Source organism: Solanum pennellii, chromosome 4 (assembly GCF_001406875.1).
Source record: "Solanum pennellii chromosome 4, SPENNV200".
Taxonomy (NCBI): Eukaryota; Viridiplantae; Streptophyta; class Magnoliopsida; order Solanales; family Solanaceae; genus Solanum; species Solanum pennellii.
The window spans coordinates 3,406,738-3,423,904 of NC_028640.1; the positions used below are offsets into that span (position 1 = coordinate 3,406,738).

The following is a 17,167-nucleotide window of genomic DNA, read 5'->3' on the forward strand; positions in this document are numbered from 1 at the left end:
TATTTTCTAAAATTTCAAAAAAGAATATTTTACTTGAACTTTCCTCCACGACTAATATATAAATAATAATTATTTTTAACTAATCGACTAAATACTCGCGTATTTTATTTCACATGATCAAACGGATCCTTAAACGAGAAGATTCTAAATATTACTATCTCTCCTCCAAATAAAACGCACCTCCACTTATGCGAATATTCGTTATTAATTTTATTTCCATAAATACCCTTCCCTTAATTTTATAAATACACCTTATTTCCATAAACTTAAACCCCAAAATACCAAACAAAGCCTTAAAAAAAAAAGATGTTCCAAACCTTGAAAAACGATTTTCAAATTTGCGAAGAAATCGGCCGTGGTAGATTCGGTACCGTCTACCGCTGCTTTTCTCCGGCGACCGGAGAATCCTACGCCTGTAAATCTATCGATAAAAACCTTCTCATTGATTCCATCGACCGTGAGTGTCTCGATAAAGAACCCAAAATTCTTCAACTTCTTTCGGGTAACCCCAACATTCTTCATCTTTACAAGGTTTATGAAGATGACGATTTCCTTCATATGGTAACCGATTTCTGCCCGAATAGTGATTTATATGAAAGGGTTTCATCTGGGCCGTTGTCAGAATCGGCTGCCGCGGCTATTCTGACTCAGTTGGTATCTGCGATTAGCTATTGTCATCATATGGGTGTAGCTCATCGTGACATTAAGCCGGATAATGTGTTGTTTGATTCTGAGAATAGATTGAAGCTTGCTGATTTTGGATCTGCGGAGTGGTTTGCGGGTTGTGAAGGGAGGATGATGAGTGGGGTTGTGGGTACGCCGTATTATGTTGCGCCGGAGGTTCTAATGGGGAAAGAGTATAATGAGAAAGTTGATGTGTGGAGTGCGGGTGTTATTTTGTATATTATGCTTTCTGGGGTTCCTCCTTTTTACGGTGAAACGCCGACTGAGACTTTTCAAGCTGTTCTTAGAGGGAATTTGAGGTTTCCGACGAGGAATTTCAGGTCTGTTTCGTCTGAAGCTAAAGATTTGTTGAGGAAGATGATATGTAAGGATGTTTCCAGACGATTTTCAGCTGAACAAGTACTGAGTAAGTTCAGTTTCTCTTATTTTCACTTAATTTGCTTTCCCCTGTTTTTTTGAGTTGCTGATTTTGATGTTCTTTGTTATATACAGGACACCCATGGGTGATTAATGGAGGAGAAACAAGAACAATGGCTGATCTAAACTGAAGAAGAAGAAGATGATGATAACTGGTTTTTCCCTAACTACTCTATAAATACTACTGATAAGTTTTAGCTGTATATACATCAATATCACCAGCTCCATTTGAAAAAAGGAAGAAACTGAGGAGAAAGAAAAGCCCTTTGTTGGAGAAGGGGGTTCCCTCTTTGAACTTTTTTTCTCCTTTGAGATGTTGTTGCTGTGTTATGGAGAAGAATCTGAAGAGGATAATGAATCTCCTTAAAAAAAAAAAAAGTTTTCTGGCTATGTAGAAATAGATGATTTTCCCACTTTTATGTGTTTTTTTGGTATATGAAAGGTTGTGGAAGAGAAGGAGAAGGATAAGTGTTTATCCTTCAAGTTTTGTTATTATGTAATAATAAAGTTTGCTTCTTTTTTTTTTTTTGTAATCTTTGAGATATCTTCTATAATATTAGTGTCTTGAAGCACAATCTTTTGTTGATAGTTTGTTGTTGAATTCTTGATTATGTAGTTCTGGTTTATAGATATGAATTATCGGAAACAGTTTCTTTACCCCCTAGAAAGTAGTGGTGGTAAAGTTTACGTCCATTTTATCTACCTTAGACTCCACTTGTGGGAGTGATTGTATCGAGTATGTTAGTGTTGTTGTTGCCTCTTTACCTAGAGGTGAAGTTCGCGTATTGCCCCATCACTTGTCGGAGTGTGATTATATCGAGTATGTCATTGTTGTTGTTGCCTCTTTACCAAGAGGTATAGTTTGCGTACATCTTGCCTTCTTTGGCTATACTAATGTTAGGGTTTATACTAACAATAAGTCATTTTTAGTTTTTGAGAGCGATTAACGAAGATAAGAAGAAAAGTAGGACTCTTTCTAGTTATTTATAGTTTGAATTAAAAGTATGTTGTTTTACTAATATGAATCTTGAATTAAGCTTTATGATGAGGAAGTGTCCATTCTCCATAGATTCTGCAATGTGTTTCTTGAGTTTGGAAAATTAGAAAGGAGTGTCTTTTTGAGTTTTCAAAGAGGCTTATGTTGATATAACCTATGCTTTTCTCTAAGTTGGATTCATCAGGAAAATGGAAAAAAAAGCAAAAGACTTGAGGTGAAGTACAGTTGATTGTACTGATCCTTTTAGCACCTATCAAGAAAAGGAATGGTGGATCTTGTAGTTTTTTTGTTGATGTGTGGGTGGTGGTAATGGAATCTACAAAGATAAGGTGTATTTTGTATCTTATTATAGCATATGCCTTTTAGTTTATAGATATTGCCAACCTATTAGGTGTGGTACATATTCTTTTACGGAATAATACGTAAACATGACTCTTAATTATGTCTTTCAATTTTGAGTATGCATACACACTTACTTAAGTTTGCATAAAACTGAATAAATAGCTACACGTGTCCTACATAGCGTAATACACGTAGGACATAAAATTGCCATGTAGGATAAATGTGTATATTTGTTCAATTTTATACCAGTTGAAGTGCTTACTTATACACCTTCAAATTTAAAGATTATAGTAGTCAGTTGACGTTAAATTAAAGTCATATTTATGTATTGTGTCTTTTTTTTTGTTTCGTGAAATTTTATAAGTAAAATCTGAAGTGAAGATGGAGAAACACATCAAATTGAAACAGAAGAAATGATAAGGTATCTCCTATGGGTTGGGATAAGAAAATAAAAAGAGATTCCTTAGCTATGTGAAATTTATGTTTTTTCTATAACTTTATGTAAAAAAATTTATTATGGAGGCATTAGTGGTTGTCCTTTAATTATGTTTATAGGAGCACTGTATAATAAAGTTTGTTGCTTTAATAATGCAATTGGATATATAATAATTTTTTTTGAAATCACAGTTAGAGAATGCAATACTTTATATTACTATTGTTGAACAATTGAATTATGTTTTTTTTTTCTTCTACTTTATTGATGTGAATCTTATTTGTGCAACTTGTTGAAAGTTATAGTATGAAACATCTTAATTGACTTTTATGCTTTATTCATGTGCTATTATATGATGTGTTTCTTAAGTTTGGGATATTTTGTAGCATATTATTTAGCATATACTATATTCCTTCTTCCCTATTTAAGATAAAAAGACTCCAAAATTTTCATTCCTTTCTTTTAAGTCGAAATCAATTAAATTATGTCATATAAATTGAAATAAGAAGAGTCGACTTTTATTTTTTAGAATAATAAAAAAAATGTACAAATATGATTAAAAGAAATAGTAAATAGTTTTATTAATAGTAATTGCATTTGATATTAATCTTTATAAAAAACAACAAAAAGGAAAATACACAAATGTAAAACCAAATTTGATTTTAGCTGAAGTAAATACTTAAATATTTAACGGGGGAATGAGTTTGAAATATATTCGAACTTTGATCGAAATTGATGGAACAATTTCAAACTATGGGAAGGATCAATTATTCGTGCAGTACTTAATAATGTATTTTAAAGATATATAAGTATTAACGTGTACATCATAAATATTGCATTATTATAAATAGTAACTTGTTCAGTTGTAAACTTATACATCTTTAAAATCCACTATTAAATAGTGCAAGAGGTTATAGGTCGTGTCCAATGTTTGAGATTGTTACAACAATTTCAGTCAAAGTTTGAATATATTTCAGACATATTTTCCTTTTTAATATGCATATTATGACACATCAACTCGTCTTCTTTGTGCTAGTTGAACATTCTAACTTACAAAATGATCATTTAAACAATTTCAAAATTTATATACGCCAACTTTTGTTGTTCATGAAATACATTAAAAACGAGTATAGAATATTTAATTGTCAATTGAAGACCAAATTAAAGTATCCAAATATACTTTCTTGAAACATTGTTTTTTATTTTTGTTTTGTAACCTAACTAACTAATACACTTGTTCATCATCCAAACACAATCTTGAGAACTAGGTAGTTACAATTAATTATATAGTTATAAATAAATGGACAGATCATAAGAAGTTTGGTGAATGATGGTGACAATTTAATTGATTAATAAATGAAAGGGGACACCACAACCAAAGACCCATGTGATAAGTCAAGTGGCCAATTGTTTCATTTTTTCAACTTTCAATAAGTAGAAAAATTGCAAGAGATAAAAGACATATTTGCATAGATCAGTCAGCAAACCTATCAAATGGAACCATGTATGGAATGGGAATCTCTCTATAAATACTCTATTTGTTTCGCAAAAAATGATTTGGTTTGATTTGGCACGCAATTTAAGAGTATAAAGAAAATTTTTGTATCTTGTGATCCTAAATTAAAGTTTAGATTAAATGTATAAAATTATCTTTTGATCTTGTGGTCTTAAACATTTCATGTGGAAAGTTGATTTTAAATGTTACCAAAAAAATAAAGAGATCATTATTTTTGAAACAGACTAAAAGAGAAAGGAGATCATTCTTTTTGAAATGGATGGAGTATATTTATAGTTTTATAAATGTACTTTTTTGATCTGAGACAACGTACAAGTATTCTTCGTAATTTTATAAATATATTTTAATTAAATTAAGATTTTATTAATGTCCTAAACTTGTATCTTGAAACTTTAGACACCTTTTAACTGACGTGACATTCAAATGATCGATTATTCGGAAAGAGTTTTTACTCTAAATTTCTTTTTTTTTTTGGTCTTTGTGACACATTTTAACAAATATTTGTTAGGTGATAGTTGAAAGGAAAATGGTTGGATGAATTCTATTTATTTTGCAAGACAAGAATTAAGTATATAGAATACAAATAGTAAAAATATGATATGTTGATAATTTCAATGAAAATCAAGATTCATGTTTTTCTTATAAAAAAAAAAAGATATTTCTTGGACTCCTTTAATTACTATACCTAATATATAGAAAGTAGTTATAAACATTTAATTCAAAGCAATTCATTTTGAAGGAAAATAGAAGAGGTTCACTAGATTGGAGATTGAATCACGAGTTTGGAGCTTAAAAGGTATAAAATATTAACAAAATTCTAAAATGGTATATAAAATTTTATATTAACCAAAACGATAAAATCGCTAGAACAACAGCGATTTCCTCCTCTGGAAAAAGCAAAATCACTGCTATAGCAGCGATTTTGCAAAATGTGATTTTTTTTAAAAAATTATAAAAAAAATGAAAATTGCTGTCTAGGTAGCGATTTTCTTAAAAAGAAACTTTTTTTTTAAAAAAAATTAGCGATTTTCTTTAAAAAGAATCACATTTTGCAAGTCCGCTGCAGTAACAACGATTTTGCTTTTTCCGGCGGAGAAAATCGCTGTTATTCTAACGATTTTGCCGTTTTGGTTAATATAAAATTTTATATGCCGTTTTAAAATTTTTGTTAATATTTTATACCTTTCAGACTCCGGACTCATTGAATCAGTAAGTAATGTTATCATACGGAAAAATTAAAAAGATTCTCATTATTACAGTAATAATTTTTTTTTCGCTGTGTATTTTTTTCTGTAACCTGATAAGAAAACCATGTATTATAAGATAAATTTCTCACAAATTCATAGCAAGAAAAACGTTTAATTATTTCTCAGAGTGTTAATTATAAACTACTCATATTTTTGCATAAATGCTTAAATAATATATTGATTGATTTCATGTAGTAATTATTGCACAAAAATAATTTTTTCTCAACTGTTAACGTCAAGAGGATAAAGTGAAATTAACTCTCATTTATTGTTGAAAAAAAGTCTAATTTCCTTAACCATATTTTATATATTAAGTTCACTTAACTTTATTATAAAACTTTGAATATAAATAGCATCAATTTACTTTCATCTAAACACACACAAAAATTATCAATTTACTAACAAATTATAAATTATGAATTTTACTAAAGTTTTAGGAATATTTTTTCTTAGTGTAATTTTTATAACAAATAATGTTGAAGGTGTTGATGAGGTTATAAAAGTATCTTGCCAAAAAAAATGTAGAATATGGTGTGTCTTTGATTTTTGCTATCAAAGTTGTTTGAAGAATTATTGTCATGAACATCCTCCAATTTCTTCTAAAACATTAAATTGTCGACTTACTTGTTCAACTCATCGTTGCTTCGAATTTAAAAAAGGTATATTTTTTTTCCCTTTTTAGGTTAAACTTTTAAAAAAAATTTAACGAATATATTATCTAAAAGAATTATGAATGTGTTTGATTGGTTTTCTGAATTTTTCACCTTGTAGTTTATAAAAGTTTTATTCCACGCCTTACAATTTTTCTCATGATTTTTTTAAAAATTAAATAGAAATACAAATATTTTTTAGTTAGTAGCAAAAATTAGTTTTCATATTTTAAGCAGAAGCTGAAAAGATAGGTTCTAGAAAAAGGTATTTTTTAATTTATTTTTTATGGATAAAATTACTCGTTGAAAGCTTCATATTTATTTTTTAAAAAATTATTTAAAAGCTTTATTAAATTTAAATTGTCCATAGCTTCTTTTTCATAATTTGACTTGTAAAATAACTTCTTGAAAATATTAGTCAAAGACAATTTATTGATAAGAATACTTTTCAATTTATTTAAGACATATGGAAATTGTTGTTATCGTAATTTAAAAAAAAGTTATTTTAATTATAGAAATAACTTTTCAGAGGAAAAATTCTTTTGACCAGAAAATTAAGCCAGAATGGTAAAATAACATAGTTCACACTATATTATTGAACACTTTTATCTTTTTTTAAAAAGATTTAATACCTTTTAATTAAAATAGAAAAAAAAGTTAATTTATATTAAAATAAAAAAATATTATAAACTTTTTAAATTGTTGGTCAAATTTTTGTATATTTAATTTTATTTTTTTTTGGTTTGTTTGTTCTATATGTGAAGTTAACATTACATTGATTGCTTATGTTTATTAATTTTTGGTGCAGATGGGAAGCTAAGGGAAAATTGCTTGAATGAATGTTCAACAAAATATTGCTCTCAATATTAATTCCATATAATGTTATGTTACTTAAGTTTTTAATGAAATTAATACTTTTTTGATAATTTGATCTTTTAAACTTTTTTTGCTTCCATTATCATTTTTTATTTTATCAAGATTTATTGATCACTCTAATATACATGTATCGATATATTAACGATATCTATCTAATTATTATTAAGTAAAAAATATTTTTCAGCAGTTGATCTGAGACCTCATATAAGGGGTGTTTCAGATCGAATTTAATGGTGAGCTATTCTTTAAGGATGTCATTGGTCTTTTCAGATATATAAACTCTAGTCGTTTAGGTTTATGTTTTAGTTTTGGGCTCGCATCCCCAATTTAATCAAATAGAGTAATATTTTTGACAATTTGATCTTTTAATTTTTATTGCCTTCTTCAATTCGTTATTTCATTGTAGTAGTCTGTATAAACATAAAATGTTTTACACATTAAACTATTTTATTTCTATAAAATCGGATATATCATATATGATTTGTTGATCACTATTAGGTAGATATATCAACATCTACCTAATTATTAATGAGAAAGAAATTCAGCAATTGTTTAAATTTTGAATCTTAAAAACTAAAAGAAAAGCACAAATCAATGCACAAAATATAATGCATTATTAAGGATTGGTGAAGGACCATATTTTAAAAAATGTATTGTAGATCGTCTATTCTAATGCAAATACTAAAAAGTATTTATAAGCCTCAAACTTCTAACCTAAATCAAATATATAGAAATAATTTTATCGTTACTCTAATGCTTCCCTCTAGAGACTCAAAAACCAAAATTTCAAACATTTTATATTTTTATAATCTTCAACCGATATGATAATAAAAAAATAAAAAGGAATCAAAACACATGTCAATTCTTTTATAGAATTCCATTCCCACTCTATAAAGCTACAAAAGAAACATTGGTGTTATACATATTCAAGTCCTTTTCCATTTTTCATCCACACTTACAAGCATATGCTAATAATATTTCTTAATTCCTTTAATTATTTAATACTCAAGAAACACATTTAGATTTATTTATTATTTTTTTTAAAAATGTGGGTTAAGGAAATTATAAATTATTTTTTAGAGTAAAAAAACGAATAAGACCTTTTCTTATTCTAAAAGATATTACAAAAAGATGATTATAATAATCTCGAAATTATTAATTCTGATGTAAAAAAGGCGTAAAATATAAAATAAAACAATCCACCATTTATTCTAAAAAGCATAATTTTTTCCTCCCAACAATTAAATCACCCCTTGACCCTACTTCTTACTATTCTAGAATAATTGACATTATTTATTGGTTTCTAGACATTTTCTTTATCATTTTTTGCCATAACATATTTCCAGGGGTGTCTCGACAGTGTAAAAACAAAGACATGTGCCTTAGACCCCTAAATTTAAGGAGTCTCATTTTTAATTATATAGGTTATAAGTTATTATTTATTTAAAAAATATTGAATACTATTTGCAGAAAAAGTAAATTTTTCATGAAAATGAAGAAATTATTAGAAGAAATTTGAACATATTTGGAGTACTATATCTCATGAAAAATAATTTAAAATAAGAATGGTTATATTATCAATTGAAAACTAGAAGAAATTAATTATATAAATATGTATAATATACAATTTTTTAGCCTATATAACATATACAATTCACCTCTCTCCCACTCTCTGCCCTCTCTCGCTCGCCTCTCTCCTCCCTCTCTCAATCTCGCTCGCCTTTCTCCTCCCCCTCCCAATCTCGCTAGCCATTTATACAAATGTATATGTATAATATACATTTATATACAATTATATACATATACAATTCACCTCTCTCCCACTCTCTGCCCTCTCTCACTCGACTCTCTCGATCTCGCTTGCCTCTCTCCTCCCTCTCCCAATCTCTCTTGCCATATATACAATTACATATGTATAATATACAAACCAATATACATATACAATTCACCTTTCTCCCACTCTTTTCCCCCTCTCTCTCCTCTCTCTCCCAGTCTCGCTCGCCTCTCTCCTCCAAATAACATGTAGCTACAAATTGTAATTATCAAATTATAGCTATAGAGAGTAATTAATTATTTTTAAGTTGCTATATGTGAAAGTTTCCCTAAAAAGTTTGTTAATAATTAAAAGATAAAAAAAAGAAGCTATTATCCCTTATTTTAACCCTTTTGCAAAATTGGTTTTTGTAAATCGCTTTTTCTACCATTTGCACCAAAAAAAAATATAATCATAAACAATGGCATTAAATCAAATAAAAGTATTGGAATTAAGAATAATTAAAATTATTTTTTTTCTGTTAATAAATTAATATTATTGCCACTAATTTTACCTTAGTGATCAATAAAGTGATAATACACACAACACTTATTACACGCAATATAGCTTATTATAACCAATTTGTCCACTACTTATTGTACCAATAATAAAGTTTGGTCAAAGAGAATTAATTTTGTATGATTATAGTAATACTTTTTTATAATTTTTATTCAATATCATACATATTCAACTAAATTTAAAAATTTTAAATATCATTTTCAAACTATTTTCTTTTTCGAATTTTATAATTTTTATGTCTAAAAACCATCGAAAAAGCTCAAAAGCACATGGATATGCTATCTTTTGTGGATTCCACTCCTTGATTGATGGCTATCAAATTAAATTAGTACACTTACCGTACCCTTTATAATAACTTTAGCTTTATTTCCTTTTAATTCTATAAAAATAATAATTGACCACCCTTCATTTATACGTACTCTCTCCGTTTAAAAAAAGATCATCTTTTTCTGTTAGTCCGTTTAAATGAATAACTTTTTTTATAACATTTTAATTTCAATTTTTCACGTGGCATGTTTACGGCCACAAGATCAAGGACAATTTTAACCTAACTTTAATGTAAGACCATAAGATTCAAAAGTCTTCTTTATACTCTTAAACTATGTGTCAAGTCAAATCAGGTCATTCTTTGTGAAAAGGAGAGAATATTTATGATTGTAGAAAAAACATAAAGTCACTAATAAAATTGTTCCAAAATTATATAAAGATATCTTAAATTTTTGAAGTGTTCTATTACCCACGGAACTATTTAATATCTTTGTAAATAGATCATATTGACCCATTACCACGCACGTGAGACGTGTGAGGCAGTGTTTGCACTGCTGCTAACCAGCTATAAAGTGTCATGTGTCATTTTATTTCTTTATTATTAATTATTCAATTAATTCACGTTATCTTTCCTAAATTTAAAGAGAAAAGAATTGTTTATTTTATAATATGTTAGTAAACTATTTGACAATCGATCAAATTGTGTATATTCATATGTTTTTTGGGGGGAGCGTTGATCGAGTTCTAAGCTTGTAACCATAAGTGTAAGTAGAAATTTACTATTTTTCGTTGTTTTTATTATGTTGTCATTTATATATTTAATTTTAGATATATCATAATTAGATATTTGAATTTATATAAAATTGAACAAATATCTATATGCGTCTCATATAGCCATTCGTATGAGATATATTCAAATTAATTAGTATTACGTTACCTAGAATACATGTTTCAATTTATTCACATTCGAAAATTGAAGAAGATAAATATCCGTTAAAATCAAATTAAATGACATAGTTATATATTATCCAAATAGAAGACACCCTAAAACTTAGCAATACGCATTTTATGACTATTATAATTTTTTTCAAATTTCACAATTTTTATGTCTAAACGACCCGGAAAAAACCTAAAAGCATATGGATATGCTATCTTTTGTGGATTCCATTCCCCAGACCCACAAAAGCTAAAAGAAATATGACCCACCACTACTTAATTAATGTCTACCAAATTAGATGAGTACAACCTACCGTACTTCATTAATCCAAACACAATAAATAAATAAAAATGCTAACATTATTTTCTTCTTCGGGGCGATGATGAGATTATTTTATTCTTAATTAAAGTTTTAAATTGAGTTATTAAATTGTGGTGCGATAATGAGATTATTTTATTTTAATTAGAGATTTTGAGTTTTATATATAAAGAAAAGCTTATTGAATGTGTCGTATCCGAATGAGTCTTATAATACTTAATTTAAAATTAATCGAAGCTTCAATACTGAAATCAATACAAAAAAACTATTTTCTTCTAGTAAATTCAGAGGGACCATCCTTCATTTATATGATGATTTTAACTTATTTTGAAAACTTTATGTATAATATATATTTTTCTTTTCATATTTTTGTAGATTTTTTACTTTTGTAGTTCTACAAAGTACAAATTGATGAACTTTCTTTTCACTTTACATAACATTTAAGGTAATAAGGTCAAATTGATAAAATTGTCTCATTTAAAATAGTTTAGTAGTTTTGAGCAATAGGAGGTGAAAATGATATTCTTGAGCTACTTGAATAATTGAATGTATTTTTAAGCTAGTTGTCTAATCATAAAAAGTATTTTATGCAAATAAATGTAATAAAAAAATTAAGCTAATTCAAATAATTCAAGAAGAATAATAATCATTTTTCCTTAATTATAATTTTTTATGATTCAGAAGTCTTGTTTAAGAGAAAATTATATAATTAGTAAATTATTTATACGTAAGTCAATAAACCATATCATATTTATTTATATGTTTTTTTAGGGAGCTTTAGTCGAATTTTAACCACAAGCCTATGTAAAAATTTACTTATCACATCACCACCAATAATATATCTCGAGTAATTCTACAAGCAATGTCTAAGCAGAAAAACATATAAGAAAAAGGACAAATCTACCCCCAATCTGTCATGAACCACGTGTCCCTATATAGTCTTCTGTTAGAGTGAACGACATATATGCTAAAGTTTTTGAATTGGAGAGACACCAATGTCCCAAAGTATGACGGAGGTATCTGCATATACGATAGTTCGGGAGTATTTTATCCTTTTTCCCAACAATATATACATAAACCTTACCTTTACTTGGAGATGTAGTGAGCCAGTTTCCAATAAACCTCAATTCAACATAAAATACTAAACAAGATTATAACTTGAAACAACAACAATAACATATTTCGTGTAATCCTCCAAATGAAGTCCAAAAAGGACAGTATATACACAAATCTAAACCTTTCCCTTACGTTGAGAGATAGAAAAACCATTTTCGATAAACTCCCACTCAAGAAAACACCAGAAATCATAATGAAATACTAAATAAAAGGCATGTAGAAATTTACTAAAAAAGATTCATAATATAACAAAAGTAGCAAACTTTTTTATTACATAGTGAACTCCTCAAACTCAACAACAAAACTTTGATAAAGCACCAAAATATACATATATCCCTCTCTCCCTCAACCCTTTATAATTAAAAATAATAATAATAAATATAAAGGTGGGGTAAGCTTGGATCTTTTTACATAGACTGAAATCTTTTTTTTTCTTTTTTATCTTGTTATATTATAATATAAAGTTGGAGATTCATTATCATCTACAAGATTCTTCTCCACAACATAACAACCCATAATTTTCTATTTATTTTTTGGTGTAATATACACAAACACACACATTAGAAGAAGCTCTTTTTATCATCAAAATTTGTACTGCTACTAGTATTTATTAGTATCTTGTTCAAGTTCAATCAACCATTGATCTTGTTTCTCCTCCATTAAGCACCCATGGATGTCCTGTATTTAACAAAAATAACATCAACGAACGACTGGGAGTTGCTGGGATGGTAAGCATCCCTCACATTCAATTTTACGTAAGTTCGAGTCATCAAGGGAGCACAATATGAAGGGGTAAAAAAGAAACAATAAAAAAATTGGAACTTCGCTCCTTAACTAAAATAGGACCAACGTCTCAATCTTAAATAAGTTGGGATTCGATATATGAATAATCACTTTGTTATTTAAGCTCATTTCATTTCATGTCATAACAATTACTAATCCTACACGCGAGGTTTAGGAAGGATAGAATGTCTACGAATCGTATTTAAAGATAGAGATTCTACGAGGCTATTTCTAATAAATTCGACTTAAATAAAGTATATCGACACGGAATAGAGATATCGAGAACAGAAATATTAAATTTAACTTACTCAATACTTGTTCAGCTGAAAATCTTCTGGAAACATCTTTACATATCATCTTCCTCAACAAATCTTTCGCTTCAGGCGAAACTGACCGGAAATTCCTCGTCGGAAACCTCAGATTCCCTCTGAGAACAGCTTGAAAAGTTTCAGTCGGCGTTTCACCGTAAAAAGGAGGAACCCCAGAAAGCATAATATACAAAATAACCCCCAAACTCCATACATCAACCTTCTCATTATACTCTTTCCCCATTAAAACCTCCGGCGCAACATAATACGGCGTACCCACAACCCCATTCATCTTCCTCCCTTCACAACCAGCAAACCACTCCGCAGATCCAAAATCAGCAAGCTTCAATCTATTCTCAGAATCAAACAACACATTATCCGGCTTAATGTCACGATGAGCTACACCCATATGATGACAATAGCTAATCGCAGAAACCAATTGAATCAGAATAGCCGCGGCAGCCGATTCTGACAACGACCCAGATGAAACCCTTTCATATAAATCACCATTCGGGCAGAAATCGGTTACCATATGAAGGAAATCGTCATCTTCGTAAACCTTATAAAGATGAAGAATGTTGGGGTTACCGGAAAGAAGTTGAAGAATTTTGGGTTCTTTATCGAGACATTCACGGTCGGTGGGATCAATGAGGAGGTTTTTGTCGATAGATTTACAGGCGTAGGATTCTCCGGTCGCCGGAGAAAAGCAGCGGTAGACGGTACCGAATCTACCACGGCCGATTTCTTCGCAAATTTGAAAATCGTTTTTCAAAGTTTTAAACATTTTTTCAAAGGCTTTGTTCTCTTTTTTTTTTTAATTTTGGGGTTTTAAACGAATGAAATAAGTTATATTTATAAAGTTATAAAATCGAATATTTATAGCCTAAGGTTTTACATGGGGTCATTAATCGAGTAAATAAATGAATGGGTCATTAATTTACAGAAATTTGATGTACTTAAACAAGTCGTTATTTTATTTGACTAAAACTTTTTACCTCTATTTGCTTTTTATTTTTTTTAGTCAATCAAAATTATAAGCTGATTAACTCGCACAAATTTAACGTGATTAAAAAAGTAATGATTCACAGACTCACTATTACTCTAACCATATTTTCCTATAAAGTATATAAAATACGTAAATTTTATGTCAAATTAAATTATATAAAATATATAAAATATGTTAATTTCATGTCAAATTAAATTATATCGCGAAGTTATTAAGTGGGGCAAGTAGGACGGCAATAGTTGAGTCATGAATATGACAAGGCACGAGGAATATTGCATGTTTTATTATAAAATTGTTTAATTTTAATCAACGTAAATTCTACATATATTAAATTTTTATTTTATATCATATGATATAAAATAAAATAAAATAAATTTAAGGTTTATGTGGAGAAAGTTTGGTTAATTGACTTTCATAGTGTAAGCAATTAGGTCATAACAGGTATTGTTTGTATATTAACGGCAAGAAAGTGAACTTCTTTTTAATTAAATAATATATTTAGTAGGTGTTTGACTATTTTATTTTGAATTTACAAAGTTAGAATTAAAGATAAAATAAATATTTTATTTGAAATTCAGATTAACGAATTAACAGAATTTCATCGCAAAAAGTCATGATATAAAAATCACTAGTCACCAAGAGTAATCTTATTAATATACTTCTCACAACTCAATATTTCATAACTTTAGAATAAATTATTCGTAACTCCTTATGAATTACAAGAAGTTCTCGAAAAAAATTATCAATGTTTTTTGCATTAAAATTACTCTAATCAACTCCAAAATACACCAAAATTTGATATTCAAAAGCACAATCCAATAATCTCAAAATTTCATAGGGATTGACCTTCGAAATTTAATAAACTATTTAACTTGTCAACTTCAACAAATCGAAATCAACGATATTATCCTCTCCTTTATAATGCACTAAAATAAAATTAAAAATATTTGAGGAAGACAAGTGTTTGGATAACTCAAATATTTGGAGTTAATTATGGGAACCACTCAAAAGTGTAGTACAGAAGATTAATCCGCTTTTTATATAGTCAAAAGTCTCGATTTTAAATTTTGAATGTAAAAAAAATTAATAGAAGGAACTTTTTCCGAATGAGCTCTAAATTGTATACATTCAGATTAATTAAAATCTAATATAAATATTGAATAACAAATAAAATTTTAAAAAATTAAAATAAAAGGTCAATTATTGGAGGCCAATAAATAATTTAAACCTTCATATAAAAGAAAAAGCAAATGAAAATTTAACAATTGCAAAATGATCATGTGTCACTTCAATTATCACTTTATTTTTTGTTTGGTACTAAGAGACGTGATAATTTATAAGTATTAGGGGTGGTTGGACGGGGGGGGGGGGTGAAAGAGGCTCGTTTGTATGAAGTCTGAATCACTAGTAATTGTCGATAAGTTATAAAGCGAAATTTTCTATTAGAGCCTATATATTTTTTAAAAATAATTTTTAGGCTTATTTTTAAGAAAAAGTGTCTCGTTTTGATAATATAATAAGATAATATATTTTCAGAAGATTCTTATATAAACATATGGTCTCATTAATATTAGGGAAAATGCACAAGTACTCCCTCAACCTATGTCCGAAATCTCAGAGACATTTATACTATACTGAGGTCATATTACCTCCTGAACTTATTTTATAAATAATTTTTTACCTCTTTTCGGCAACGTGACACTATCTTGTGGGCCCAGCACGTATTGACATTTTTTTCAAGCTAGTGTCACGTAGACCGAAAAGGAATAGAAAATTATTTATCAAAATAAGTTCAGGGGTAATAGGACCTTAGTATAGTATAAGTGTGTCTCTGAGATTTCAGACATAGGTTTGGGGGAGGGTATTTATGCATTTTCTCCTAATATTATAAATTTATAATTCTTTAAAAATACAAATACTAAATTTTTTTTAGTGAAATATGATTATATTATATCCTTTTTTTGGTTAAAATTTAAATCTAATTAAAACTCATCTCTAACTTTTCTTATTGCATCCAAAAGTTTTGATGTTGTCTTTTTTAATTGCACCATAAAATTGTGAAAGGTTTTAGATGCAAGTGTTTCATCACGCGTAACTGGTTTCAAATATATTATAATATCTTCAACTTTATCATAAACGTTGTTTTTTCAATGGTATCCACAATTTGTTCTAAGCTCTAGACCTCTAAACATGTATCATTTTTAACCATCCAATAGGTTATTAACATCCATTTTATCGCAGTAACCGAGATCCTTAATCATGACCTCAAGCTTATGAATGATGTTCTCACAAGTGGATTCTTTCAAATTCTTTGAGATTTCGTCGCTGAACAACTTTTTTGATGTCAAAACACTTTTTAAATTATAAATGTTAATTTATCAATTAAATAACATATCTATAAAATATTAATATTTCATATTCCCGCCTATATTGATATAAAGAAGTTTTACTATATATATATTTTTAATTTTTCATCCGATATTTAAAATTCACATGAAGACTTCAATTAAATTTAAATTGCACTCTGCATGATCCATTCGGGATGGAAATAGCAATACTTTATACCAAGACCACAAATTTTCAAAATAGCCCATAGTTTTTCACATCATTTTCATAAAAAAGTTCAACTATATTCTATCTTATTAAATAGTATAAATCATAAAGTGCCACATGAGCCACCAAATGACAATAATGTGGGGTGACTCAACTTTCACACTCCATTCTTTATTTGTTTGGTAGAAATTAATAATAATATATATAGTTAATAGAATTTGTTGTCAAATAGCAACTAGTTATTAAAAAAAAACTAGAATTATTTAATATCTTTTGAAAGTGATTCCTAACTTGTCTATCTGGCACACTTCATGAACACATATTTTATTGTGAATCAAAATAATATAAAAACTTGATTTATGATAATTTAAGTACCTTATATATA

At 28.2% G+C, this 17,167-nt stretch overlaps 2 protein-coding genes and 1 long non-coding RNA gene across 3 annotated transcripts; 2 read left to right on the forward strand and 1 right to left on the reverse strand.

The window, feature by feature from the left end:
* Positions 1-258: 258 nt before the first annotated feature.
* On the forward strand, positions 259-1,689 carry LOC107015663 (phosphoenolpyruvate carboxylase kinase 2-like). Its single transcript, XM_015215993.2, has 2 exons — positions 259-1,090; positions 1,177-1,689. The coding sequence occupies exons 1-2, from the start codon at positions 307-309 to the stop codon at positions 1,230-1,232; spliced, it is 840 nt and encodes a 279-aa protein (XP_015071479.1). The 5' UTR covers positions 259-306; the 3' UTR covers positions 1,233-1,689.
* A 4,358-nt stretch (positions 1,690-6,047) lies between these two features.
* LOC107017509 lies at positions 6,048-7,212 on the forward strand. The gene is made up of 2 exons (XR_001456510.2): positions 6,048-6,295; positions 7,095-7,212. It is a non-coding gene; the product is annotated as an uncharacterized LOC107017509 (long non-coding RNA).
* A 5,143-nt stretch (positions 7,213-12,355) lies between these two features.
* On the reverse strand, positions 12,356-14,051 carry LOC107016232 (phosphoenolpyruvate carboxylase kinase 2-like). The gene is made up of 2 exons (XM_015216724.2): positions 13,224-14,051; positions 12,356-12,810 (listed from the first exon to the last, which is right to left on the reverse strand). The coding sequence occupies exons 1-2, from the start codon at positions 14,005-14,007 to the stop codon at positions 12,761-12,763; spliced, it is 834 nt and encodes a 277-aa protein (XP_015072210.1). The 5' UTR covers positions 14,008-14,051; the 3' UTR covers positions 12,356-12,760.
* Positions 14,052-17,167: the final 3,116 nt, after the last annotated feature.